At 28.0% G+C, this 27,103-nt stretch overlaps 4 protein-coding genes across 7 annotated transcripts; 2 read left to right on the forward strand and 2 right to left on the reverse strand.

Annotated features, from left to right (window-relative positions):
- Nucleotides 1–1,006: 1,006 nt before the first annotated feature.
- On the reverse strand, nucleotides 1,007–4,020 carry LOC113561247. 2 transcript variants are annotated; one of them, XM_026967557.1, is made up of 7 exons: nucleotides 3,649–4,020; nucleotides 2,937–3,019; nucleotides 2,511–2,874; nucleotides 2,321–2,445; nucleotides 2,085–2,259; nucleotides 1,788–2,017; nucleotides 1,533–1,679 (listed from the first exon to the last, which is right to left on the reverse strand). In XM_026967557.1, the coding sequence occupies exons 2-7, from the start codon at nucleotides 2,997–2,999 to the stop codon at nucleotides 1,533–1,535; spliced, it is 1,104 nt and encodes a 367-aa protein (XP_026823358.1). In that variant the 5' UTR covers nucleotides 3,000–3,019; nucleotides 3,649–4,020. The 2 variants fall into 2 exon arrangements, with proteins under 2 accessions (XP_026823359.1, XP_026823358.1); XM_026967558.1 differs by lacking the exon at nucleotides 3,649–4,020 and having other exon boundaries at nucleotides 1,007–1,679; nucleotides 2,937–2,999.
- Nucleotides 4,021–4,192: 172 nt separating this feature from the next.
- LOC113561245 (male-specific lethal 1-like 1) lies at nucleotides 4,193–10,004 on the forward strand. 3 transcript variants are annotated; one of them, XM_026967553.1, is made up of 7 exons: nucleotides 4,193–4,864; nucleotides 4,973–5,249; nucleotides 5,316–5,440; nucleotides 5,522–5,646; nucleotides 5,726–5,938; nucleotides 6,153–6,260; nucleotides 9,882–10,004. In XM_026967553.1, exons 1-7 carry the CDS (start codon nucleotides 4,505–4,507, stop codon nucleotides 9,907–9,909), a joined length of 1,236 nt encoding a protein of 411 aa, XP_026823354.1. In that variant the 5' UTR covers nucleotides 4,193–4,504; the 3' UTR covers nucleotides 9,910–10,004. The 3 variants fall into 3 exon arrangements, with proteins under 3 accessions (XP_026823354.1, XP_026823355.1, XP_026823356.1); XM_026967554.1 differs by lacking the exon at nucleotides 9,882–10,004 and adding an exon at nucleotides 7,566–7,838 and having other exon boundaries at nucleotides 4,194–4,864; XM_026967555.1 differs by lacking the exon at nucleotides 9,882–10,004 and having other exon boundaries at nucleotides 4,505–4,864; nucleotides 6,153–6,824.
- Nucleotides 8,380–10,773, reverse strand: LOC113561246 (actin-42A-like). The gene is made up of 5 exons (XM_026967556.1): nucleotides 10,626–10,773; nucleotides 10,347–10,489; nucleotides 10,004–10,243; nucleotides 9,018–9,392; nucleotides 8,380–8,909 (listed from the first exon to the last, which is right to left on the reverse strand). Exons 2-5 carry the CDS (start codon nucleotides 10,470–10,472, stop codon nucleotides 8,520–8,522), a joined length of 1,131 nt encoding a protein of 376 aa, XP_026823357.1. The 5' UTR covers nucleotides 10,473–10,489; nucleotides 10,626–10,773; the 3' UTR covers nucleotides 8,380–8,519.
- A 9,297-nt stretch (nucleotides 10,774–20,070) lies between these two features.
- Nucleotides 20,071–24,404, forward strand: LOC113553726 (major facilitator superfamily domain-containing protein 6-A-like). Its single transcript, XM_026957224.1, has 7 exons — nucleotides 20,071–20,220; nucleotides 20,851–21,213; nucleotides 21,443–21,630; nucleotides 22,559–22,695; nucleotides 22,810–22,931; nucleotides 23,011–23,253; nucleotides 23,325–24,404. The coding sequence occupies exons 1-7, from the start codon at nucleotides 20,154–20,156 to the stop codon at nucleotides 23,498–23,500; spliced, it is 1,296 nt and encodes a 431-aa protein (XP_026813025.1). The 5' UTR covers nucleotides 20,071–20,153; the 3' UTR covers nucleotides 23,501–24,404.
- Nucleotides 24,405–27,103: the final 2,699 nt, after the last annotated feature.

A 27,103-nucleotide genomic window follows, 5' to 3' on the forward strand; every position in this document is an offset into this window, starting at 1 on the left:
AATTGGGTATCGCTCTAATGTACACTAGCCTATAAATGAATATTTTTTTGAAAAGTTCACAATGCTTACGAAATAATATTTCTATTTAATAAATTGTATTTTATGTATTGTTTATTTACAACTAACAGGAACATTCCTTAAAATAGATGTTTAAATCTAACTAATTTAAGAAATATTCATTAGTGTATTTGCGAGCCTATCTATTTTTTGTTGTTGATGTATCATTCTCCAGTGAACAAGGATATATATAGCCTTCAAGCCAGTTGATTTTTTGAAGCATGTCATTTTTCAGCCTTTTCAAATGTGGAATATTTATAAATTTATAATAAAATTACTTCCCGGATTATTTCTATTCTTTTAATGCTCAAATATTTAGACAGTATGTTTATTAGTTTCTTTCATGAGTGTATTAAAACGAAGAAGCTACTAAGTAATAAAAAAGGTACCTTTTACACAGCTTTGGAAGTTGGTTTTGAAAGGCCTACGAATAAAATAGTAAAGAAATATTTATCAATAGTTTTATATATCCAGTGGCACTGAAATAATACAATAATTAAATATTTGAAGAAACGTCTAACCACAGTTGTCAGAGTTAGTATGTCAGTGATGGCGCTAGAATTTATCTTTAAGTAAGGCAATAGGACAATAGGAGGCCAATTATAAGGTCATGTAACCTGGTCATGGAAAAATGAGATTACAGACCTGAAGAAAAAAACAAAATTAATAAATATGAGATAATTACTTTTTTTGATTCAATCAAGAAATCGGTTATACTATTTTAGATAAAATAAAATACATGTATTCTATGATAAACAGTATTAAGTAGAGATTGAATAGCACAAAGTATGAAAAATGTAATACAGATTACTGGTAATAAAACTCATTGACTTCAACGTAAAACTGCACAAGTAAATAATATATAATACTAATAAAAATGAATTGAATTAAAAAAATAATGTTTATATTTTACATATATAAAATAAATATCAATATGACAATACCCTATACATATATAATACAAAAAGCCATTATTGGGTTTAAATACAAGTAGGTAGTATTATAATTTAGAATACAGTAGTATATTATTGTTAATTACATATTTTTGTGTACCTACGGTGAATTATTAAAAATTATAAGTTTTTTTATTAGCTTAAGAAACATGATCAAATTATTATGGTTATAGGCAGGTTATGGCCCTACCTATTATTGCCAAAGTAGCAGCGTATTCAAAGGGGTTTTTATTACTAGTAACTGCCATCATTAAATAATACAGAATATAAATTTGATTAGTCTTTATATGCAGTTAAGCTAAAACAATAATGTATTTATATAAAAAAATAGCTAAACAAATTATTTCACTATTTGTAAACATGGAGAAATTAAAAAATAGATAATTGCATTTGATTTCAAGTTTTGAAAGGACGGTTTTAAAACTTATTACAATAATAATAATTTATATATATAAAAAAAAAAAAAACATGAACACAATTTTATATCATTCGATGATAAATAGATATTAGGTATAACAATTACTATTCCCAGAATAAGCGATCATATGTACTTTGCGACTGTAAAATCCGCACTTGTTTATAAAATTTCAATGCATGTCCAAGTTTCAAACCCATGTTTGATACAATATCACTCCGTTGAAGTAATTGTATAGAGCGACCATCAATATCCTAAAATTATAAAATACTTTTGAGTACAAATTTAACAATTTATCATTATAAATTATGCACAGCATTACTATATAAAACCATTATTTTTATTAATTAATGTTATCTTACAAAATGAATTAGATGATCAACAATTTCTTGAGGTAAACGTTCTGATAAATATTCAAATATTTGTTCTTTATTCCATTTTGATACATTTGGAATTTCAGTATTATGGAAATCCTCATATTTATCATAGTCTGTTGAACTATCTGATGAACTACTTCTAGAACCGGTGTCATCTTCGTCAGATGATATAGACATAACACTGGATGGTCTGGATATGTTTGATTCAACATCATCTAAACACAAATTTATTTTAATTTATACAGTTAATAATTATAATAAATTAAAATTGTCTAATATTACCTTTAATTTCAAATACTTCTTCTACTTCTTCTTGGTTTATTTGAGTAGCCAAAGTCATGCAAGGGATACATACATACATATCAGGTTCTACTTTATGCAAAGGTTTAATTTCATTTGATTCATAACAAATGCTATGTAAACCAACATCACAAGAGACACAGTGATACATTACTTTCTAATAAAATTAAGTAATTAAGTATTTAGTTATTAAATATTAATATTTTTAATGAACTTACCTTCTGCTTTTTATCTTCGAGACATTTACTACAATTTAGTCTTCTGCATTGTTTACAGAGCCAAGGACTTAAATCTAATTTGAACTTCCATACAGGCTCATCCACTATTAGACAGTCTTTGTGAGCTAAAAAAATTAATTAACAATTTAAAAAAAAAGAAAAAGAAAAAGTGTACTATAATTATTTTTACCTTTAATCGAACAAATTGGACAATCAAGTAATTCTTTATTTTCTGAAATTTTTGAACACATATAACACATTTTTGATAAATTCTGAATTACTTCAGCAGTAGCACTTTTTACTGTCTTTACTGGAGAATTTATTGGTGAATGTACTGGAGATATAGAATTGATTTCAGTTAACGAACAATCTGCTAATTCAGTTACCGGATTTACTGGAAGACTTTTTGACTTAGAAGTATCTCGTTTTCTTCTTCTATCCTTTGTAGTTTTTTTTACAGTAGTGGCTTCTGTGGGTTTTTCATTCTTATAAGAATATTTAGCTCTTTTCTTCGGTATATGATTATCAGATGGATCAAATACAACTTTGGCTTTCTATGTTTAAAAAAGAAACCAATTGAAAGTAATGTCACATAATTTAGTAAATCAATACTTACCATGTTTCTATGAGGTCTTGCTGGTACAGGTTCATCGTGTATAATAATCTTCTTCTTGGGCATTGTTATAAATGGAAAGACACCTTAAAAAACAAAAAAATAATTAAAATAAATATATAATTTATAGGACAGATACAAAGTAGGTAAATATTTATATATAAAGATTTAAATAACTATAAGTACCTACTAAAATATTATTTTAATATTTAAAATATAATTGTATTCCATTGTTTTATAAGATCAATATAATATACATTACTTTTAATGTGTTAAGTAATGTATAACATTATAATTTATTATTTTTTTTATAAAACATACAATAATATAGAATTTGAAAGGCCGTAAATTAGATTAAATATATTTAATAATAAGAGTACATGTAATTAATAATTTTTTTTTTATGAATACAATAATTATTTTATTAAAAAACTTAAGACTTGTTATATCAACTAAGTTTTACCAATCATAATAATATAATAATTTCTTATGATATTGTATACAAGTATATCAATTGGTAATTTTAGTATTTAACAATAAATATTTTAATCAAGTTGTTTCATATATTTCAGGTAATACATTTGTATTTAGAAACTAATTAAAAATATTGTTTTATGTATAGTACCTAATAATTAGTTTTTACATTAATCAGCACATAACAATTTATAAAAGTATGATTAATGTTTAAAATATAAATTATTTACGGTTTACTTACTTTAAAACGTCAATAAAATCGTCGTATTGTTTCAAAAAAAGAAGTGACGGCGTTGAGAAATGTTTTTTATTAATATAATATATATATAGATATGTAGATGTTCTATTACATTTAATATTATGATGCAAACGATAGTAGTATTCTACAACAGTAATACGAAAAAGATAAATTAGAATTGTGTTTGAATTAAAAAATGAGGAAAAATTCGATCGGAACTTGCAACAAGAGATATTGGAGTTGACTTAAAATAACACAAATTCAGAGGTAATAACTGGTATATTTGGCTACATATTATCGTCTAATATACTAATATAGTATGAGAAGATTGAGAAGACGTGAAATTTCGTTCGTAATAATAAGCATCACCGACTGTATGGTTTTAACCTGACAGACTTGCGGTATCCTCCGGGAATACGCGTGACGAGGGAAAAAGGACTGATCTCACGTTGGCTGACCTGTCCACTAGATGTCTGTCTCGCTCGTTTGATTTGTCGCTCACTCTCACACTGTCGTCCTTGCGCGCTGATAACGCGTTTGTTTGTGTTTTGAATATTATTGTGTTACCGTAATTGCGAACCGCGTTCGTTGATCAATCATTTATTGTTATTATTACCCATCGAAACGCGACGGCTGACGGCAGACAAACGGACAAACTAAACCGCATTGCGCACGTTTCACGACGTACTACCGGTTTCAGCGTTTTATTGTTCAATTCGTTCTTCGTCGACATTTATACTTCACAAATCAGTTCTTGTCTAAATTATTTCACCACTGAAAGTGTATGTGCGCGCGATTCTCCCCAAATCGCTCTGGTGCGTTGACGGTCATTGTTAGATACGTAAATAAATTCTGTTAGATGATAAGCGCGGCGGGGAGATGTAACAGCGGTGGTAGCGGTCGTGTCTCGGCGATGTCCAAAGAGTGTCGGATTGTAAACGGCGGTGGCGGCGTCGTGGCTGGTGGATACGTGAACCATTGTGAGCAGGTGCTCGATGACCAAAATGAAATGGTGATGGCCGCGTCTAAGATAACCGTAGCCGCTGGCAGTGATCAGGCAGTGGCCTCCATCAACCACCGCGTCTACCCGCCATCGTCCAGTGAGCTGAATAAACTCAAGGACTTAACGCTTGGAAATCTCATGATATTAGAAGAGTACTCGAGCAATCTTTCCCAAAAAAACGAAAAAATTTTAGAGTTGACAAAGGAAGTAGAATATGTGAGTAACAATTATAGTATTTTAACGATGTAAAAGTTTATATTATAATTTCAAAATTTAATTTAAAGTACATAGTTTTCATTAAAATTTTAATTATTTGTTGTACAGCTCAAACAAAAGTTAGCAGAAGCTAATCAACATATAGCTGAAATAAGTGCTAGAGAAGAAAACTTGGATGTTTTGCCATTCACACCAGTTTCTTCAACATGCTCATCTGGTATGGGAGATTTGAGTTCGGCTGAACTACATGATCAGCAGGAACAACAAGACAATAAACCTAAAAAGCGTAGAATTCGTCAAGCTGCTACAAAACAGCCAAACCCAGATCCATTAGAATCCAACCAGACAAAACGCCCTAGAACTAGGATTACACGAGCTAAATCAGGTTGGTTTTTTTAAAAGTAAAATTTTCTTGACAGAACAATTTTTATTTACTGTATTTTCTGTGAAGCTAAAATAGGTAAAATGCAAGAATTATCTTTGATCACAGCAGATAGTGCATATTACACTTGTCTGGGAAATTATGATCCTATAAAAGATGAACCAGTTTCTGAAAATAGTAGTAGTAATTTAGAAGTAAGTATTTCATTTAATAAGTGTTTTTATTTTTAAGTATTTAGTATCCTTTTTATTAAATTAAAATATATTATTTTGTAGATACCAAGTTGGAGGGTTAAAACATATTCTAGTTGGTATTCTATGGAAGGCACTGAAAATATGTCTGATGATATCTTTGAAAGCAGACACTATAGACTTGAACAATGTGAACAAAAACGAAAAAGGTATTGCAGTTAAAGATTGTTTTTGTTCTTTTGTATACATATATTATGTATTATTAACATTTTTATATTGTCTTTTCAGATGGGATTTGCAACGAATTAGAGAGTTAAAACGAGTAGAATATTTGAAGGAAGGTCGTAATAAACACAATTTACAAAAATCTAATGACAATAATAAGGAAGAATTGACAACTTTATTGCCCAGTCCTTCAAATATCAAAGCAATCGAAATTACAGATAAATTACCTGTGTCTGCATTTGGTAGCAACTTACATATTAAAAAGAAACTTGAAATGTTAGTATCTACTTATATTATTTATCAAAAATCTTATGTAATTTAATTCATAACATTATTTTAGTTATAAATTTTGTTATACTATTTTATTCATTTTTAATTTATTTTTTAATTATATTCTGTCTATTTTGTTAGTTTGAATTTTACTGAGCATCAGTTACTAATCTATTTAAATTATGAACATTTAACAAAACATATCATTATTCCTTTACAGGTATAAATTTTGTCACAGTCAATGGTGTAATGATGGGTCTCAAGCACCAAAAGAATGTAACATGCGTGAACTTCGTTCTTCTGGTTGTAGCCAGTTTTATGATACCATGTAAGTTATAACTTTCATGTAATTTTTGTGACAAAAATAACAGATCTGGACTCTTCCGCTTAAACCATTTAATTATTTGTTATATAATGTATAAAACAATCTTGTATGTATAATTTACAACCACAAAGATTAACAATTGTTGTGATATTTATCTAGTATTTAGGACATTTTACTTTATTTTTTTTTACTATTATTCTATTATCAATTTTATTTTTCTTTGAAATTTTATTTATATTCAAGTGTTGCAAATAATAAATATAGTACCCTGCTAAAGTCCTATAAAATAGTATTTTCAATCTGTTAAAATAATTTAATTAGTTATCTATTTATTAGTTATTAATATATTGTATATACTGTATCTATGATTTTAACATGACTATGTCACCATATCACTTTAATATCCATGTTTTTTAAAGCATTTTCCTGTGTACAATGAATAAGTTGTTTATTTATTAAGAAATCCCTCGACATAACCCGTTGTATTGTTTTTCACAGCGGTTTGAGTTGACAATTTTTTAGTAAGAACTTTTATGGATATAATATATAAAACATCTACAGATACTATGCTATTGTGTGAGTTGTGTAACATACTTTGAAATAACCAAATCTGTCAATTGTTAAGCAAAATCAAATTCACTGATTCATAAAATATGTTTCAAATCTGTGACCCACTATTGCTAATATGGTTTCTGGTAGGATTAAATATTAATTAGTTATACCATTACTTAAAGGAATACCATAATCAATTAGCTATTTTTTAAACACAGTGTCAATTTACATTTTTTAGTTTGTAGGCATTTGACTTTGAAGTCTCGAATACTATGGGTACCATATCTATTAATATCCCGAGATATTGATATAAATATTAATATGAATTACTTACTCTTAATATAATTAATTTTAATTTTTTTTTCATATAATACTTGTCTTGAAAATAGAACTATTAATTTGATGAATTTTATTGGTTGTAGAAACAACTGAATAAAGCGGTGTCATGACGTAGAGTGTATAGTTTAATATCAAGACATTTTAATTAAGACTTAGTGCCAAATGTAGATATTAAACAAGTTTTTTGCAAGTCAATATTTTTAATAACTGTTATATTTTATGTACAAATAAGCTTGCTATAGAATATTGTATATTTATAATTGTTTATACAAATCCTCTTAGGCGATTAAAAAACAATAACCATAATTTAAATTGAATAAAAATGATCAAAGTTGAAAAATAAATTGACATGTGTTGCTTAAGTATAATCAAGAAAATATTTTTTTTCTGTATGTATTTGTATCTTATTTTTTTCAGTGAACAATGATTAACAATGATATAAATACAGTTTAAATTGTATTCTGACATACAATGACTAATGGAATAATATTGCTTGAATCTAGTAGGTAACAAGGTAAAGTAGTTATCCATAATTATAGGATTTTGTTAAATTTTGAAGTAACTAGTAAGGTTGCAAAAATCACATGAACCAAAATATGTAACCTATTTTAATATGAATCTACTATCTTTACAAAGTTCTACTATTATTACTTAAAATTGTTATAATGTGTATATGGTAAAATGATGTATTATTGAACCATAAATTTATAATATTTGTAAACATTTTTGATATTTTGATTTTTATATGATTAATAAATTAAATTTCCAGTTTTTTTTTGTTACCTTTGATTTAAAATATTAAAACATATTAAGTCATATTAAAATTTTAAAATGTTTTACACATTTTTTGTGGTAACATCTATCCAGTGTTAGAAATGTATGCAATTTTGTACTGATCAATACAAAAATATGTGTTAAAATGATAGTTTTTGAGTGAAGTTACAAAAATTTGTATTTGTTTTGATGGTTTTGACATGTTTTTTTATTTAAAGAGAAAAATCGAGCATTTTACTTTAATAGTTCAACACTATTATGATCATTTCTATAGCTTGTCAAATATTTTAAATAGATAATTTGTATACAGTCTGTAAGGTAACACACTCATAAATTAATTATTATTGTGATAACTAGGTACTAGTATTTATGTAGGTATCAATATACTATATATTATGTTAGGTATAATTATATAGTTCTATAATACAATCAGGTATTTATATATATTTCAATCTGTTTATACTTCCAAATAACTTAATAAATTAATTATATAAATAGTTATATGTGTACATCAATATAATATATGTATAATTTATATATATTATATATTGTATATTATGTGAGTGTGTATAACTGCTATAACCGTAGTCCTGCACATTAGAAGCATTTTCTGTGAACAATGGACGGACCGCTCTCGTCGTACTCGGTCTTCGAAATCCACATCTGTTGGAAAGTAGACAGGGACGCCAAGATGGAGCCACCGATCCATACTGAGTACTTGCGTTCGGGCGGTGCGATCGTTTTGATTTTCATTGTGGAAGGGGCGAGTGATGTGATTTCCTTTTGCATCCGGTCTGCGATGCCCGGGTACATGGTAGTGCCGCCGGACAGTACCGTATTGGCGTACAGGTCCTTCCTGATGTCCACGTCACATTTCATGATAGAGTTGTACGTGGTCTCGTGAATACCGGCCGATTCCATTCCCAAGAATGACGGTTGGAACAACGATTCCGGGCACCGGAAACGTTCGTTTCCGATAGTGATCACCTGAAGAGCGATGAACGATTATTAAATAATATTTTATATCAAGTATTTAAGTATTAACGATTTCCGAGTCGTGGGGTTGAAACATCACTCGTCGGTCATTACACTCACCTGTCCGTCTGGGAGTTCGTACGACTTCTCCAGAGCGCTGGACGACGCAGCTGTCTGCATTTCCTGCTCGAAGTCGAGCGCCACGTAACACAGCTTTTCTTTGATGTCGCGAACAATTTCTCGTTCGGCGGTAGTTGTGAAGCTGTAACCCCTTTCGGTGAGGATCTTCATTAGGTAGTCTGTGAGATCACGGCCGGCCAAGTCCAGACGGAGTATGGCGTGCGGTAGGGCGTAACCTTCGTAGATGGGCACGGTGTGGGACACGCCGTCACCCGAGTCCAATACTATACCAGTCGTCCGACCGGAAGCGTACAAGGAGAGTACGGCTTGGATGGCTACGTACATTGCCGGGGTGTTGAACGTTTCGAACATGATCTGAAAATAAATAGATGTATTATATTCGTCGTATAAAACGCATGGTAGATAAATGGTACGATTGATAACTGCTGCATTGATCTTCATTGCAGCTTCTCTATAGAAACGTTAAATTCGAGATTTTTGGTTTTGATCGTAAATGGTGACAATGTATCCGCATAAGGGTCTAATACTGTATCCGAATAATTAACGCCCCCTTTTCCTACCGTTTACCCAAATGTTTGTTGGTTTAATCACAGAAGTATGGACTTTCGGAATATCGATTTGTTATGTTTTATATTTATACTTATCTATATTATGTGTAACGTGTATAAAGCTTAATTATCATAAGATATTGGAGCTTGTAATATCATTTTATAGGTCGATTATAATAATTGGTATATTTGTTATTTAACCAACATTTAACGGCGTTCTAAGTATATTTTATAGACCCACGCCTGCCCTGAATTAGGTAGGTATACAATAATTAATAATTAACTTCAATTGCAGATTTTTTGACCAATCGATCAACCAGTAAAACGTGAGTAAAGTATATAGGCAACCGGACAAGAACGTATTGAAAATTTTTTCTGGCGGACGAAGTCTAGAAGTTTCACAGCATCGTTGCTTACCTGTGTCATTTTCTCACGGTTGGCCTTCGGATTGAGTGGTGCTTCGGTCAGCAACACAGGGTGCTCTTCGGGGGCTACACGGAGCTCGTTGTAGAACGTATGGTGCCATACCTTTTCCATGTCGTCCCAGTTAGTGACGATACCGTGTTCGATGGGATACTTGACTGTCAGCACGCCCCTCTTGGACTGCGCTTCGTCACCGACGTAGCTGTCTTTTTGTCCCATGCCCACCATGATGCCCTGCAGACACGCGCCAAGTGATAGTATAATATATCGAAATATGTCGCGGGTAATAAATAATCAGAAATCATAATTGTTAGTATAAATATTTGCTGTTATTTACTTGGTACCGCGGACGTCCGACAATCGACGGGAATACGGCTCTGGGCGCGTCGTCACCAGCGAATCCGGCCTTACACATACCGGAACCGTTGTCCACCACCAGAGCTGCCACATCTTCGTCGCACATGATTTCGGTTTAATTTTCTAGAAATAAAAAAATTAAAAATAAGACTTATTGTCGACTACGACGACATCGGCGAGACGAACGACCAAAACTCTATAATAAGAAATAAATCCGCCGTCTTGCCGATAAAAAACGATTTTTCGAACAAATTTTTACCTTCCGAACAGCAATAAATAAATAAATAAATGTGCAAACGGAACGACGTTTGCGCGATACGATCGGAGAGCGGCGAATGTGTGTACACTGCGATGGCGGGCTCGCGTCAATTTATATAGGTACGACACCGTTCGGCGGTCGAAAGTGAAAATCCGCGGTGGTAGGGTTCGCGTGAGCAGCAACGGGCCCGACGACGGTAAAGGTCGTCTGTCCGTCATCGTCGGCGACGCGAACACAATACAAGCGAGTTTATGACCATATGTGACGCGGTCAATCACGCTGCAGTTAATATAATTCCTTTTTCAGAGGCTGTCGGTCGGACGAGCGTACGATAACGCGTATACCTATATTTACTACTCATATATGTAGGTTCCTATATAGTCATGTATTAACGCGCCAATAATATATTTATTATAAATAAGCGCATTCGTCTCTATTAGCCCCCCCCCTCTCGAAGTACTTATACATTAATAATTTGTTCGGTTCTCGCGGGTTCATATAAGGTTTGGTCGTTTGATAGTTGCAACTTGCAAGCGTGATATATACCTAACTATATATGAAACTCATCGAAATGGAGGTGTTTCCGCGTAAAAATGGATTTTTTTTTAGGGGGTTTTTACTTGGGACTTGCGTTCTACAAAACCGTAGGCATCATTTTCAACGGTTAAATTGCGAAAATTCGATTTTATAATTATCTAAACGTATCTATTCATACATATGAAATTGTACGTATACAGAGTGAATTACCAAGCATGCTTGCCCCCATTTTTCTTTAATAACGAATTTATTCCAATTCTAATTTTTGAAATTTTTGAGTAGATATGTATCTATAATTCAGTACGTTTTTTTTAAATACGTTGAAATTTGGAGTTTTTTATACTATTGAAGGTGTGCTCCGCGATACGTGGCGATACAAACTTTTATTTTCAAATGAAAATCAACCTATTGTTATTGTACATTGTTGATGCATATATTCTAATTAAAAAATCTAACGAGTTAGGTACACAGATAGTTTCTGAGCTATTTAAACTTTAGTATGAAGGAATCATGACAATAATCCACAATATCAGGCTTAAACGTTTTGATGATTTGATCATCATGATTCATGAATAATATTTTTCGAATAAATGCATTATTAAGGGATAAAAGGGGGTGAGCATGTTTTGTGAAAAATAATATATCATATAGGTATGTATTATATTATACGAATCTTCAATTGACATATAAGACGCGCATATAACCGCGCCTTTTATATACCTACCCACATGTACACATAAGGTAAGTTCACGTACATGATCTATATTTGATCATACATGAGTAATTGACGATGCGTGTAATTCATCATATTACTATATTATATTAAATTACATATTATAAATTTAATATATTTTTTTTAACGACTAGTTACGTTATTTTTATTTACTATGCAATTAAAAATAATATTGTAAGTTAATTATAAGTTAAGTATAATAGATAAAACCTTTTACTTCTGTTCCTTAAATAAGATATTATTTATATTACTTATAAAGTTATAATTAATTAACAAGGGGCTCAATCGAAATTCAATTTTTATATATATCTATTGTAATTGTTACACTTTTATTTTATATAAAAATAAATAAATTATACTTGATTAGTAGGGTATTTATAATTTTATTTGTATAAAAATAAATTACAATCTTTTAAACATGAATGATAAAAATATTAACAAATACCTAATACCATTAACGAGTGAACATAAAAAAGTGATAAGTATTTTTTGTAAATTTGTTTACATGTTTCAAATTTTAAAGTACGTTTTTAAACATTTTGGGATTTTTAAGCTTATTTTAATAATTATAACTATTATTTTCTGTTAGTCTATTTATGTATTACTCAGTTTTATAACACATCAAGCTCTTATAATATTTAACAATAAAAATAATTTTAAAATATGAAATCACGTGATTCACGAGTGGATGACATAAGCTGTTTTGACATGTATCAATAAACTTAAACATATATTCGATTGGTATAACTTAAAATGGTATTGTGAATCGTTCATTAATGTTTTAAGATGTAATTTCCAGTTACTAGTATTTATTTACTTTAATAGGCATATCGTGTAAGTCGTACGCAATAATGAACAAATCGCATATATAGCTGTGCCTTGGACGTACAAAAATTAAATTAAACAAGCTGTACTAGAAATGGAGTAACAGTTGTTAATTAATTTAGAAATAAAAAGTATCAACTTTTAACAAGATTCTAGTTTTAAATTTGGAATTCTTCGCATCACGCACCTTAATCTAATTTAAAGTGTTATAATTATATATTTGATATATCTATATTTTTTAATAAACGTCATTTGAAATTTTCTGTTATTTAGTCATAATTATGTATTGATCGGTAAGTAAACAAATATAATATTGTAACAAAAAAAAAAATAAAATTTTTATAAATGAAACTTTATTTGTATAATTTATAATTATTAATAAAATAATAAATGTATATTATTATAAGTTAATATACCTATAGTTATAAATAATATTGATGTTTTGCATTATTATTAAAATTTAAAATTGTTTATTAGGTATATAGATAAGCTATATTTATTTATTTTTTAATGCATGTAAAATGTCAAAAACCTAAAATGTTTCTAAAATTTAATTTTTAACTATAAATATTAAATTTTGTTCTATTATAGAAAGTTTTTTGTTTCAAGAAAACAAATTATGGGGGGAGGGGTGTATTAAAGATCCTTATGTTATCACCCACGTATTTATAATTTACACACAACACACAAAATCAATGATAGAATATATTAAAAATAGAAAATTACATAGAGTACTTTATATTATGATTAATATTAATATTTTGAAAACTGGTAATAAAAAAAAATTAAGTTTTTATTATCAAATAATAACTAAATTAATATTTACTTAATTGAATAAAATTCTTCGTGTGCTTAACACAGTTAAGGCCTAAGGACAGGCTTATCCCCCTTTAAAAAAGTAGGCACTATGAATAAGTCTACCTCATCCCGATTTTACGTCCATAGTCAGATACAAGTATATTTAATCTTTATACTTAAAACTATAATGGTGTATAATAACCAATAGACCATTATCCTAAGGTAAACAGAAATATTTTAACGACGACTGCGTTATTTTGCGATAGAGGAAATAACGCGTATCTATAATACATATTATATAGTCACTATATATGGTTTCCCTTTCTGTGTCCGAATAATAATATTATTACGCATTTGCGCCGCCATAGCGTACATATATACAAATATATATAAATAAATATATATATATTTATTTATTGGATTTATTGTATTTATGTACAGAGTGATTCTTTTGAAGGAAATAACTTGTTTTTTCGAAGTGTTTTAACGATTTTATAAATATTTGTTAGATAGTTTGAAGTTAATCGAAAATGTTATTTTTTATCATTATCGCTGTTAACCGTAAACTCATTCAAAAATTTTTTTAAAATAATGAACATTTTTTTTTAATGTGTTATTTGTAAGATTGTAACTGTTTTTTTTCTAAAAAAATTTCTAAAATGAGAGTTAGCATTTAAAATAATCATCCTATATGCTATATACATACGAAATTTATTAATGACATCGACGGCGAATCTCGACAAATATGGAAGTGTATCGGTACGTCCATAAATGGGCCTGTCGTCGCTCGAGCGAAACCTGTTTGCGGACCGCAGAGGTAATCATAAATTATAAATAAGTGCAACGCACAGTATTGTGCTTTATAGTTTATTATAAGTTAACACGCGTGTTGATATTATGACGTTATTTCGTTGCTATGTATAAAATGAAGTATAATATAATATTATATTAACATAATATCATAATAGGTACTATCAATATAACGAATAACGATATATATATATATATATATATACATACAACATGGACACATGGTAAAATACTGTGTAATCGCACTGTCGCTACAAATAAAATTTCAATACCTTCTCGTTGCTTGTCTGTTGTGTGTTTATCATCTTTATTTGTAATGGGTTCCACCCACTAACTTTACCCCTGTTACCAATAAAATATACGCATAATCATATAGGTATCGACGGTATCGTATACATAGATTATTATATCACTATTAGGTCTTAAGTACCTACCTCTAACTTGTGTTTTCAGTCTTGTATTGGGTAAATATGCGTCCATCGATTGTCTTAACGTGAGTAGGTCGATATTTTTTAGGAATATTCGTCATTTCACTAAGAATATGTTATACACTTAGGTAAACTGTGTAGGTATTTTAAATGTATACAGTATCGTAATATTAATAGTATTGAATTCTAAAATCCATTAGGACCATTAGGTATATACTATATTATAATATTCATCGTATTTGCTAAACTATTGTCAATCAACGATTTTCGAATAAATACGATCAACGTAGGGTTTGGTTTTTTAATTCTCGAACAAAATCATTTAAGGCATACACTCACACAGACACTCAATTATACCTGTATAATATAATCCTATGGTCATAGTTAGTGGTTGGTCTTTATTAATTATAATAGTTAATACGCACTTCGAAAAAAGAATTCAGATCATTAGTTAGATATCATCATCTATACTATAATACCTACTATAAATAGGAAATATAAGTACTTATAATCAATAATATTATTTAAATTATTTAATTTATTAAATATATATTTTATCGTGTCACACACTGTAGGTACAGGTAATATAAAATATAGTAAGTTTATACTCGTAAATACGTTTTATTATATGAGTATAATAGATAAAAAATTGACAATAAATTGATTCTCGAAATTAGGATATTGGTACCTGTTCGATATGATATCGATATCGATACATAATTATATGAAATTATATTAATAATAAAAAAAAATCGTATTGAGTTCTATTTAAAAATTAACCTTTAAAATTATACAATTATAAACATATATATATATCAATAAACCAAGTGTAATTAATTTAATGAATTGTTTATAAACATTGCACCGAATGAATTTTTTTTTTAAATCGTACGAATATGTTAACTCAAGGATGAATAGGTCTGTAGTACCAGCTAGTGTGTAAACGTTCAATGACAAGATCTTCTCGATAGTGTCGAATGTGTCCGTTAAATCCTTTTACGGATATAATAATAATGAATAGAAGTACATTCAATCACTTCATTTCCTGTTTAAATAGATATACATATTAATACAATTAGGTATATTTTATTATGTATAGATATATCGTAAACGTTATAATATATTTTACACGTAGGTGATAATTTTATTTTTTAACAACACGGAAGGTCTTATTACATAGATGCCCGAATAAAGGATTTGAGGTAATTAGACCTTTTTTAAGGAGTTCAATGGGACAATAGTATTTTTATATCGTGCATATAAATGTGCTGTACAAGTGGTATATTGAAATGTATGCGTATTCAAATTTAATAATACACATATAGCGTATTAATGTGGGTATGTTTATGTATAATTTTTTCATGTCCCTGTGATATTGCATTAGATAACAAAGGTATGATAATCGTAAATTAAATATTATACATCGCAAAACTGCATTAGCATATAATTAACCGGAACATTGGGACCATTAGGTATAAATTATATATTTTTTTTATCGCGATCGTATCAGACGTGTAATTGAAGATCGGCCAATGTGGAGTAGGGAGGCGACTTCTTGAGTCTTATTGATATTAAGGGGTCTGCTTCCTTCACGCGCACGTCCAAATAAACAAACGTATAACATTCTTTTTTACAGTAATACTAATTTTTATCTTATTTACTATTTAAGCCTAAGTAGATAATTTTACCTATAATTTATAATAACTGATAAAATATTATAAGCACACTAAATAAAATACTTGTCATTGTTAAATAAAGTAAAATAAAATTAATAGTAAATAAGTATATAATAAGATAGTTTCCTTAAAACTGGGTTATCGTGTTAATAGCTAGTAAACATAAAATTAAAAAATTTTATGATATTTTTTCAGCTGTTACTCGATTAGCTAAATATCAGCATAGCCAATATGTATACAAAAATAATAATTTAAACAACTGCTAAAAAATTCCAATGCTAATTGAATTAATAAAATCCTTCTATACATTTAATTTCATTAAAAATCTGATAACCCTCAGACATCTAAAATGGACCTGGCTTAGAGACCTACTAATTTAATCAGTTAGATTACTGATTGATTTCTCGACTTCAAACTATACAAAAAATATTTTCTAACTTAACCAAATCATAGTAGTTTTGAGATTATATATTATTTAAGTGTTTGCTATTATAGTAATCATTCTGTATCGTGTAAGAAATACTCACATTTATTATTATCTTTTTTTTAAATATATAAATTATAAATATTATATATTAAGAATAATAATATGTAAATATGAAAATATGATACTTGAACTTCTTTTACTGTGTGTACTATTATAAGTATTTATTTAGGTGAAAATTAAAAGGGAGAGTAGGTATACACAAAATCCATATTCAGTTTTAATTCTAAATAAATCTAAGCATAAAATGTCGAAAACGTTTGCTCAGTAATATAGCATAATATATTTTTGTTAAACCAAGCCTTAACTGAGTTGATATTTATTTTTGTAAATTGAGATTAACCGTCTTCAATCTTTGCATTAAATTTTATTCATGACCAATTATAATTATGTTAAAATTGTATTTTAATACACTTTACTACATTCGATTAATATATGATGTTCAAAAGTTGTCCAACTATTAAGCCTTAGTATTATATAATAGTATATACATGTGACAGTGCTACAATGGTGTACCTAAATTGCATATTCTATACGCCGTTTGATCATAATTTTATCATTAAAATGCGTAAAAAATATAAATTATAAGTACCTACTTAGAATAAAGTAAAAATACATGTAGTTCGTTTTAATATTTATAATATATATTTTAATTATTACATTCATTTTTATACACTTTACGACTTTACGTATTTACTATAAATTAACATTAGATGATATTATATAAGTATCTTTTTTTTTTTACTTGTTCTATTTTGGTATAATTATTAAACGTCTTTTATTATTTATAATATGTAATTTTAACGACATAATATTTTATTGCTAAGTATATGATAAATAATTATGTTTGTGGTGTTTATTACAATTTTTAAATAAAAACATCGAGGAATTATAGCATCCTATATAACATACGTATTTATTTTCTAAGATGACATATAAATGTTTCACACAGATATTTTTATAGTTTTGGACATCAGAATAATTTAACTATAAACAAATTTGACAATAAGCTTTTTTTGTTATTTGTTATTTTTATATTTTAATTTTAAATGAAAATATGTAAGAATTTTGAAATTGTTTTACTATATCAGCTTAGTATTTAAGTTTGATAGAAAGCAAAAATACTTTTACATCAGTAATATACTAAAACTATATAGGTAATTTTGTGAAACGTACATTAAGTATGTATACAATTTATTCTGTGAAAAAAACAAATTAATATATATCGGCGTAGTACTTTCAAATCATTTGTATAATTATATAATTATATTCATAATAGATAATAACGTTTTATTTATGTTTATAATTCAGGTTCTGCTCCAATAATTCCATTTTTATCGACGATGTCGATGCAATGGGGCTATTCGTCTATCATCGTTGGTTTAATCTTCATATTACTTCCGTTTCCAGCCTTATTAATAAGATCTATTGGTGCTATAATCGACAAATACAAATGCCGCAAGACTGCATTAATTTCACTCATAGTAATCAACAGCCTATTTCTATGTGTAATGATGTTTATACCGGGCACGACCGTCAAAACATAAATAGATGACGCCGATGTGATCAAGTCACCGGTGTTTTGGTTTTTTTTTCAGCACATTAGCCATATTGAATTTGGGTGCCACGGCGAGATTCGTTATGGAGAACACAATATGCATAGGTCTATTAGGTAAACGTATAGTTATTTAAAACATCATCATTATTATTTATTAGTTGTTACAAAATAACACCATCGTGAAAAAGTTGTTCAATGCTATAATTGGTATATTTTCATAAAAATAATGACTTGTGTATTTGTTGAATATAAAAAATAGTATACACTAAGTTAATTTAAGTTGTTTTTACTAAATTTACAGTTGAAGAAATAAATGTTTATAAATTTTGTTTTATTCATAATTTTATAAACATTTGTTCAATTTGAATTTGGCACACACATAACGAAATTTAAAAGAAGATTAGTCATATATTATAAGTACATTAGGATGTACATTTAAATTTAAAAGTACTAATACAGAGTAATACTGTACTATAGTGATTAATATTGACTTATTCTGCTCACTGGTGAGTTATGAAAATCATTGAAAACTAACAACTATTATTATTATTTAGTTTTTATTATTTTAGCAAATATTTTGTATTATATAAATATACAATAAATATAAATTTTAATGAATATAAAATCACTAAAATGAGAATAGTATTGTAATTTGTACATAATAATGTAAATATTTAAGTTGTAACAAATATACAAAAAAAAAATATTATTATTGGATAAGCAATACCTATATGTATATTATAAACCCAAATAAACTTATAAGGTTATTTATAGACGTATAAGACAAAATAAAATATGCTTATTATTAATTTATATATTGTTCCGACGGTTCAATTACAATTAATTGTCTTACAGACTGTTGTTATTTGTTTTCGATTATTTAACGAGGTATTATACCCTTTTAGTATAACTGGGTGAGTACTGATCAGTTATTAGGTTAATAAACAAATTAATAGAAACGTGTACGCAACGTGATATAGTTCTAATAGGCGATGGCAGACATCCCGATGAACAATATAGAATGAAAATATCGTACTTGCAATGAATGCTACACCACTTTAAATAAATTCTGATATTGAATGATATAAAAAAAATCAACGATATTCTTTATGACAATAATATATTCTACATGTTTTTATCGATATTTACATTTAAAAGTACCATTAGAATGTATACACTATATACAGAGTGAACTGCGATATTTTCCTGTGTTTGCTTTGTGTGATATATAACACCTGCAGTATATTTTTTAATTTTTATTTTACGATAAGCATTGATTCTTATGATAGATTTCTATACATTTTTATCTAAATTGATAAGATTTATTTCAGTGTATTATATTTCATGATTTTTATCTTTTATGTCAAAGGCTTATTAACAAAATACTCAATTATTTATGAATCCTATAATATCTAGTGCATGTTGAACATCACATTGGTACTCAATAGGTTTTGGAATTAATAGAAAACATTGTATACACTATTTATATGATTGTATTATAACGGTAGATTAATGTTTAGTGTTGATGGATTGATAAGATGATTAGTATTTAATAGTTATTGTTTTATATTAAAGCGTCAATATGTTTCAGTTATTTCTAGCAAATGATTATATAATAACATATTGTGATTTGTGAATATAAAATTGTTGAACGAAACGAAAATTTGTATGCATAAAAAATGTATCATTTCCAGATCAACAAGAAATTATTGCCAATGAAAATGCATTATTTTTTAGCCATGGCTGGTAAGAATAAACTTAATATTTAATAATGAAGTAATAAACATATTTCATATACCTATGTGTTTTATATATTAATAAATAATACATAGTTTTTTTTTACATGTAAAATAGCAATAAATATAATAAATAGAAAATATAGTTAATTTTTTTAAATAATACAAAATGATACGTTATACATAATACATTTATTATAAAATAAATACGTACAATTAAAAAAAAATCGAATTGAATAATTTTTTTTTTTTAATTATACCTAGTTCTAATTTCGTAAGATTTGGGTTTAGAATACAAGTTGATACTGTTGATTTATAAAAATTACTTTAAAATATTACTTAATTCAAAACTAATATTCAAAATAGGGGTTGTCATTAAAAAAAATGAAATTATGTTGCGTATGCGCAAAATATACGAGTTAAAAAATTGTAAGTAATAGGATTTTATGATCCAATATTCTAATTTGACGTCCCCCAAACAAAATTGAAAAATATTTACAGGGTAATGACTAATGAGTGATAAAGTGTACCCTGTTTACGCGGACACACGATATAATATAATGTACAAATGTTATACTTACTTTATAGTTTTACGTTTATAATTTACTATAATATGTAAAATTGTACACTTAATTCACAGGATTAGCTCCAATAATACCATTCATGTCAACAATGTCAAGGCAAAGAGGCTATTCTACAGTCATTGTCAGTTTAATCTTCACAATTCTTCCACTACCAGCATTATTGGTACGACCAGCCATCGGTGTAATTACAGATAAATACAAATGCTTCAAGTCGGCGATTATTTTGAATATAGTAGTCATAAGTATATCTACAAGTATGCTGATGTTCATACCCGGTTCGGTCGTCAAAACAGAAATCGACGACGAGAATGTGATCAAATCACCGCTGTTTTGGTTATTTTTCAGCACAATAATTTTACTCAATGCAAGTGTCAGTGCAAGAACTAATTTGGAAGACACGATTTGCATTAATTTATTAGGTAAAAATATTTTGTAAAATTGTTTTATCATCCACTCGAACGCTCGGCTAATACCGAGTATAAAAACATTTCTTGTTGAGGGAATTATGATGTTTAAACCATTTAATTATAAATCACCTGATAGATAAATCATACAGTTGACATAATAATTTACGAGCTTCTTTTAATACAACATTATAGAGAAAACCTGATATTCTTTTCATTGTTTTTATTATTTTATTCTATTTAGATGAGGACAAAACTAAATACGGCCTTCAGAGGATGTGGGGCGCAATTGGTTGGGGCATCATGTCTATTGTATCTGGTGTGTGTGTAGACTGGTTCAGTAAAGGACTAGAATACAAAAACCATACACCTGGTTTCATTATTTCGTTGATATGTTATCTTTTAGATTTATATGTAGTGTCAAGAATTACGGTACGTAAATCATAGAGATTACTCTATGAGGTAAATATAGAATTTTTTATAGTTCTACAAAAAATTCGGTGTCACCACGAGAAACATTTTTTACAATGGCTTTTACTGTTGCCGCTGTGTATAGACTATAGACAAATGTCAACGATACTCCTCGATGATCGCGGTCGATCTGTATGATTCGGTATATGGAAAGAGTACCGAATACCGATGCTCAGCATCGGACTAGTTTTTACGGTCGTTCTCTAGTGGCATAGAGTTTTTTTATAACTAAGAATTCATTTTTAACTATAAATAAGATGGAAAATATATAAACACTCTGTTGTACGATAGGTTTCTAGTATCAATACTCTACCAGAATACCGATTAGATAAAAAGGTATTGAAAAGATTTAATATAAACTCCGCCAGCTTTATTATTTGCAATATTGCAATGGGTTACTACAAGGAAACTCCGCCAGTGTTAAGACCTTCCTACATTAAATACGTTGACATCTGTTGTAATGATATAAAATTGTTAAAATTAATATGAGTTTAACATAACATACGTACATATTTTATGATTACCTAATACGATTATTTAATATGATTATTTGGCGTAATTGTGTAATACATATTACAATAAAATGTGTGTCATTGATTTGTTCAGACAATTATTATTCTTATTTGTAAGTTTTATACATTTTTTGACAGACTATGTATTTCAAACTATTATTTAATGTAGGCAATTATTATTTTATATAATATCGAATTTATACTGTTAGGTTTAGTAATTTTATATTTTTATCTAATCTTTTATTTTTAAGTTTTATATATTATTTAGTATATTACGTATTAGTATCTTCATATCATTTTCATCATAATATATTTTTATAAGACATGTTAATGGAATTCACCTAACAAATAAACTGCACTCTGCAATAATTTTACAGATGAACGTTCAAAACAGCGAGAGTCAAATTGGACCTGATATTAAAAAAGTATTGACTAATATTAAAGTAGTATCATTTTTTTTATGGGTTGTGGCATATGGAATGCTACTTTCAATTGTATGGTATTTTTTATTTTTGTAAGTAATATAAATATATAATGTATCCATCGAGACAATTTGCGCTGATAAAACTAAAAGGCCAAATAGTTATAACGAAATTTGAATCAGTTGTTCTTTATGCTAACGTTATAGGTATCTGGAAGACTTGTCGAACATTTACCATCCTGAAATGAAACCTTATATAAAGACTCTTCAAGGATTATCGTTGACGATCCAATGTTTCGGTGGAGAAGTTCCATTTTTCTTTCTGTCAAGTAAATATATTATACATAATGTTATTTCTCATAACATACACTGTTCGTATATACTAAGTTACTATTAACACTGTTACAGAATTTATCATTAAACGTATGGGTCATATGAACGTGTTCTCTTTGATGTTCTTAACGTTCGCTTTCAGATTCTACTTATATTCCATAATCACAAATCCCGTTTGGGTTTTACCAGTCGAATTGTTGAATGGTATAACGTTGGCATTGGCGTACTCGGCAACTATATCTTATGCAGGGGACTTGGCTCCAGATAACGCCAAAGGAACACTTCAAGGGGTGGCCGGAATGGCAGTAATGGGTATAGGTATGCGATATTTAATTGTATACAATGAACAATTTATATTTTTAAACAATATAAAATGTATTTGATTTCAGGAGCACCCATTGGTTCTTTAAGTGGTGGTTATCTCTTTAATCGTTTCGGAAGTATTACTTCATTCAAATTGTTAAGTGGTGTTGCGTTAGCAATATGTATTATTCAAACAATTGTAAATCAATTGATAAATCGAATTTTAAAAAATGACAGTGTTAAAAGAGAAGAGTCTAATTAGTAAATTAATAATTTTAAGTAGAAATAAACGCTAATGACAATCCTAAATGCAGCTGTGAATTATATTTTGGTAATTTTGTATTAAAATTATTGATAAACATTAAATTGTAGATATAGGAATATCATTAAAGCTGTGGTGAATATTACAATATTATACATGAAGGTGGGTAAGTTTTTATCTGATTTCCACTGGGCAATAAGTACTAAAAAAATTAAAAAATTAAATATCTATTTATATGTATTACATATAGTATTAAAGCTTTGCTTTTTTGGGAGTGTCATGTATACTGTAAATTTTATATATTATTGTAAGCTAATCTTTTATGACAAAATATTATGTTATTATTATTATAATTATTAAATGCAATATTAATTTCAATTACATTTTGGCCGAAAAGAGGGCTGCCCGGTGTGTCACTGTCATTCAGTGTTGAATGGTATTAAAAGTTTTTATTTTTTTTTGTCTTGAGATTTATTTAGTTTTCTTCAAAGAAAAATTATGAATATATAGAACAGTCCCACACCTTATGTGATATCAGTCTACTTAGTCTAAGTATAAATTGGACAAGATTTTTATACTTAATTTACTACCAAAAAGCTAAGTTGAACTAAATTGCATATAGGATTAATAATAACAATATTGTAGTAGTAGTATTATAAAACGTGTTGACAAAATTTCATTTTTTTTTTTGGTACTTAATAAATATATTATATTATTTGACTCCGTAATAGTTAAGACCAATGATAAACAAACCGATAAATCTAATTGGATGATATGATAATATTTGATATTCTGGTTAAATATTATCGTGCTCAGATTTAACGGGTTGAAATAATTAGTTATATTTTAGTTTAAAAAAATTAGTTATCTACTTAAATTATTAAATTTGACGATTGTAATATAACTATAGGATCGACAATAGTTTTTATAATTTGGTACTTAATATCACTAAATAGTGATGAGTTCATTCTACTATTTCTACTCAATAATTTTGTAGAATTTTACTGTTATAGATTATCTATTTTTGAAATGATGTACCTACTATCTTATTTGTAAATAAAAAATACGTAACACCAATCTGTTGCCTATAAAGGCGCATTATTTTCTTTACGATGCAGGTGCGTATTAACAATTATTTAAAAATTCCTTGGATAATTTATTCCGTTTAATTAAATTTCGATTTGAAATGGCATTTGGTTCTATGTGTCTGCAGAACTACGAGCGCATAAATATTATATTATTTTAAATAGCTTATGTGGAAGCGACAAATGCAGCTGGACCCCATCCTTTGTACATTTATCGCGTTCCAAACTTTCATCAAACAACAACAATATCGATATGTACTATAATGTACTCGTTCAATATAATATGCTGTCTACACTCAAAATGTTATTTACGATCAATTTATGTTGGTCTACTGTGCTGTCTACTTAAAAAAGTATATTATAACATATATAACCTTTACGTCATAATATAATTTTATAGTATAATATAGTAGCGGTAGAATTCTACATTCTATATAATTCTGAATGCATTATACTATATATACATAAGTTCTCTTTAGACGTTTAAGTTAAATAATACTCCAAGTAACCCAACTCAATATCAATATGATATTAAATTAATACAAATTTTAACGCGTCTCTAGAGCTTTTCATTCATTGATTTTTGAATCAATAAAATGTTTTTATACGGTATACTATATTCTACGGTCGAATTCATGATTATTCAAACAGTATATAGCCTATACAAATATTATATAGCATACGGTATGTATTAGGTAGCGATGTTCAGAATAAATTATAATAATGATTTTAGCTCAAACATTATTATTTATCGAATATAATTCGAGAGATAGAAAATTAACTAGTTATAGGTTTTTTTTGTAATAAACTAGCTTTTGTTTTTTTGTCTGTTTAAACTAATACCACAGAATAAATGAAATACATAAAAATCGAATTTAAGACGAGTAGTTTATGAGTTACACGTATTTAAAGTTTAGACAAGCGGAGTGGAGTGGTACGGGGTTACTCCGCAAAATGATTGTCCACTACTCCGCTTGTCTAAACTTTAAATACGTATAACTCATAAACCTACTCGTCCTAAATTCGATTTTTATGTATCAAAATACTCAGAAAATTCTTCTTCTTTAGAATATGAAATTAAAACTCTATGTTTTCATTCAAAAAAGTAAAATTTAAAAAAAATATTTAAAAATATAATTTTTTAATAAAAACGTAGTCTTTTTAACAACTTGAAACTATGTAAAAAAATGTTTTCAAAAACATGAATACTTTTTGAAATAATAAGTGTTTTATGATAAAAGAATCACCCTGTATACGTAAATAATTGCGGATGGGTATAATTTTGTAGGTATTCCGACCTAAATATTTTTTATTCATACGTAACAGTGATTGATATTTTGAATCAGTTATTATAGTTAAAAAGTGAAAAAAAGAAGTTAGTAAAATTACAATATAATTTTTTTTTTTTTTTTATTAAAATTAAAATTAAAATGTTTTAGCATATTACGTGCTATTACAAGTTTAATTACCTACCAATCACAAGTTATAAATTAAAATTTTAATAGCAGTTAGTTATTGATCTTCGTCTTCGCTTGATTCAGAAAGAAAGCGATCTTACGGTAGACGTGATTTAAACGCCTATTTTTTGTTTCGTTTACCAGGTTATAGAATATAATTGTATATTTACAAGAAGGTTATTGAATTTCATTTTTAGCCTATCTCGGAGTAAAAGGATTACTGTATCATTATGAATTTTTTTATTTAATAAATTTTAATAATGTTTAGATTTAAAGAAAAATCGTAACACATAAAGTTTATAGTCGCAAATCTCTGATCGTTCTGATCTAGAAGTGGTTTTTTACGAGATTATATTATATCGCAACTTTACACTACGGCCAAAGGACATCAGAGACGACTTGAAAACTGTTGCCACAAAGTTAAAAATTTACTACTATAGAGATGCGTTAGTGTGTTACTAACCACTATGTCAATTAAATAGGTTAAAAATGAATACTATATGTATTTATAGAACTATGTTCTTATAAAACTAAATACCAATTTAATTTAGTTCAATGCAATATGCAAGTGTATTATATACTATTATACAAATTTGAGGAGGAAGATTCTTAATTTTTCGCACTATTTTGCAAATGCCTGTCCATCAGTCCCATTCAACTGCTGCTACAGTAATACACTTTGTAGTACCTATATCTGGTCGTATATCTCATCGGTTTCAAATTGTTTTCCGGTGTATTCTTACAAGTAGTGTTCTCTTCGATAGTTCGAACTACTAACTATTGAACCTATTTCACCGCCTCTCTTCTTGCAATAAGCTTTGAAAATATTTTAATGATTTTATAAGTCCTTAGTTTTTAATAATTGATTTATATACTCATAAATAAAAAATAAAACAGTAATCTACTGTGTAAATATGATTTTCAATTTATTCACATTTTAATAACAAATCAGCATCAAGATATATATATATATATAACTGATATAGACATGAAGTTACAGGGTCGCGAATCTCTGCAATCACTGTGATCTAGAAGTCGTATTTTACGAGATTATAAAACAT

The sequence above is a fragment of the Rhopalosiphum maidis genome, chromosome 1 (assembly GCF_003676215.2).
Source record: "Rhopalosiphum maidis isolate BTI-1 chromosome 1, ASM367621v3, whole genome shotgun sequence".
Taxonomy (NCBI): Eukaryota; Metazoa; Arthropoda; class Insecta; order Hemiptera; family Aphididae; genus Rhopalosiphum; species Rhopalosiphum maidis.

Coding starts and splice junctions, on each gene's coding strand:
- LOC113561247 (XM_026967558.1), bottom strand. CDS start 2,999: ATGCCCAAGAAGAAGATTATTATACACGATGAACCTGTACCAGCAAGA. Junction 2,875..2,936: donor CAAGACCTCATAGAAACATG/GTAAGTATTGAT, acceptor TTTTAAACATAG/AAAGCCAAAGTTGTATTTGA. Junction 2,018..2,084: donor AGAAGTATTTGAAATTAAAG/GTAATATTAGAC, acceptor ATTTGTGTTTAG/ATGATGTTGAATCAAACATA.
- LOC113561245 (XM_026967553.1), top strand. CDS start 4,505: ATGATAAGCGCGGCGGGGAGATGTAACAGCGGTGGTAGCGGTCGTGTC. Junction 5,250..5,315: donor GATTACACGAGCTAAATCAG/GTTGGTTTTTTT, acceptor TTTTCTGTGAAG/CTAAAATAGGTAAAATGCAA. Junction 5,441..5,521: donor ATAGTAGTAGTAATTTAGAA/GTAAGTATTTCA, acceptor ATTATTTTGTAG/ATACCAAGTTGGAGGGTTAA.
- LOC113561246 (XM_026967556.1), bottom strand. CDS start 10,472: ATGTGCGACGAAGATGTGGCAGCTCTGGTGGTGGACAACGGTTCCGGT. Junction 10,244..10,346: donor TCGGACGTCCGCGGTACCAA/GTAAATAACAGC, acceptor GCGTGTCTGCAG/GGCATCATGGTGGGCATGGG. Junction 8,910..9,017: donor ACGAACTCCCAGACGGACAG/GTGAGTGTAATG, acceptor ATCGCTCTTCAG/GTGATCACTATCGGAAACGA.
- LOC113553726 (XM_026957224.1), top strand. CDS start 20,154: ATGTATCATTTCCAGATCAACAAGAAATTATTGCCAATGAAAATGCAT. Junction 22,932..23,010: donor TCCATTTTTCTTTCTGTCAA/GTAAATATATTA, acceptor ACACTGTTACAG/AATTTATCATTAAACGTATG. Junction 23,254..23,324: donor AATGGCAGTAATGGGTATAG/GTATGCGATATT, acceptor ATTTGATTTCAG/GAGCACCCATTGGTTCTTTA.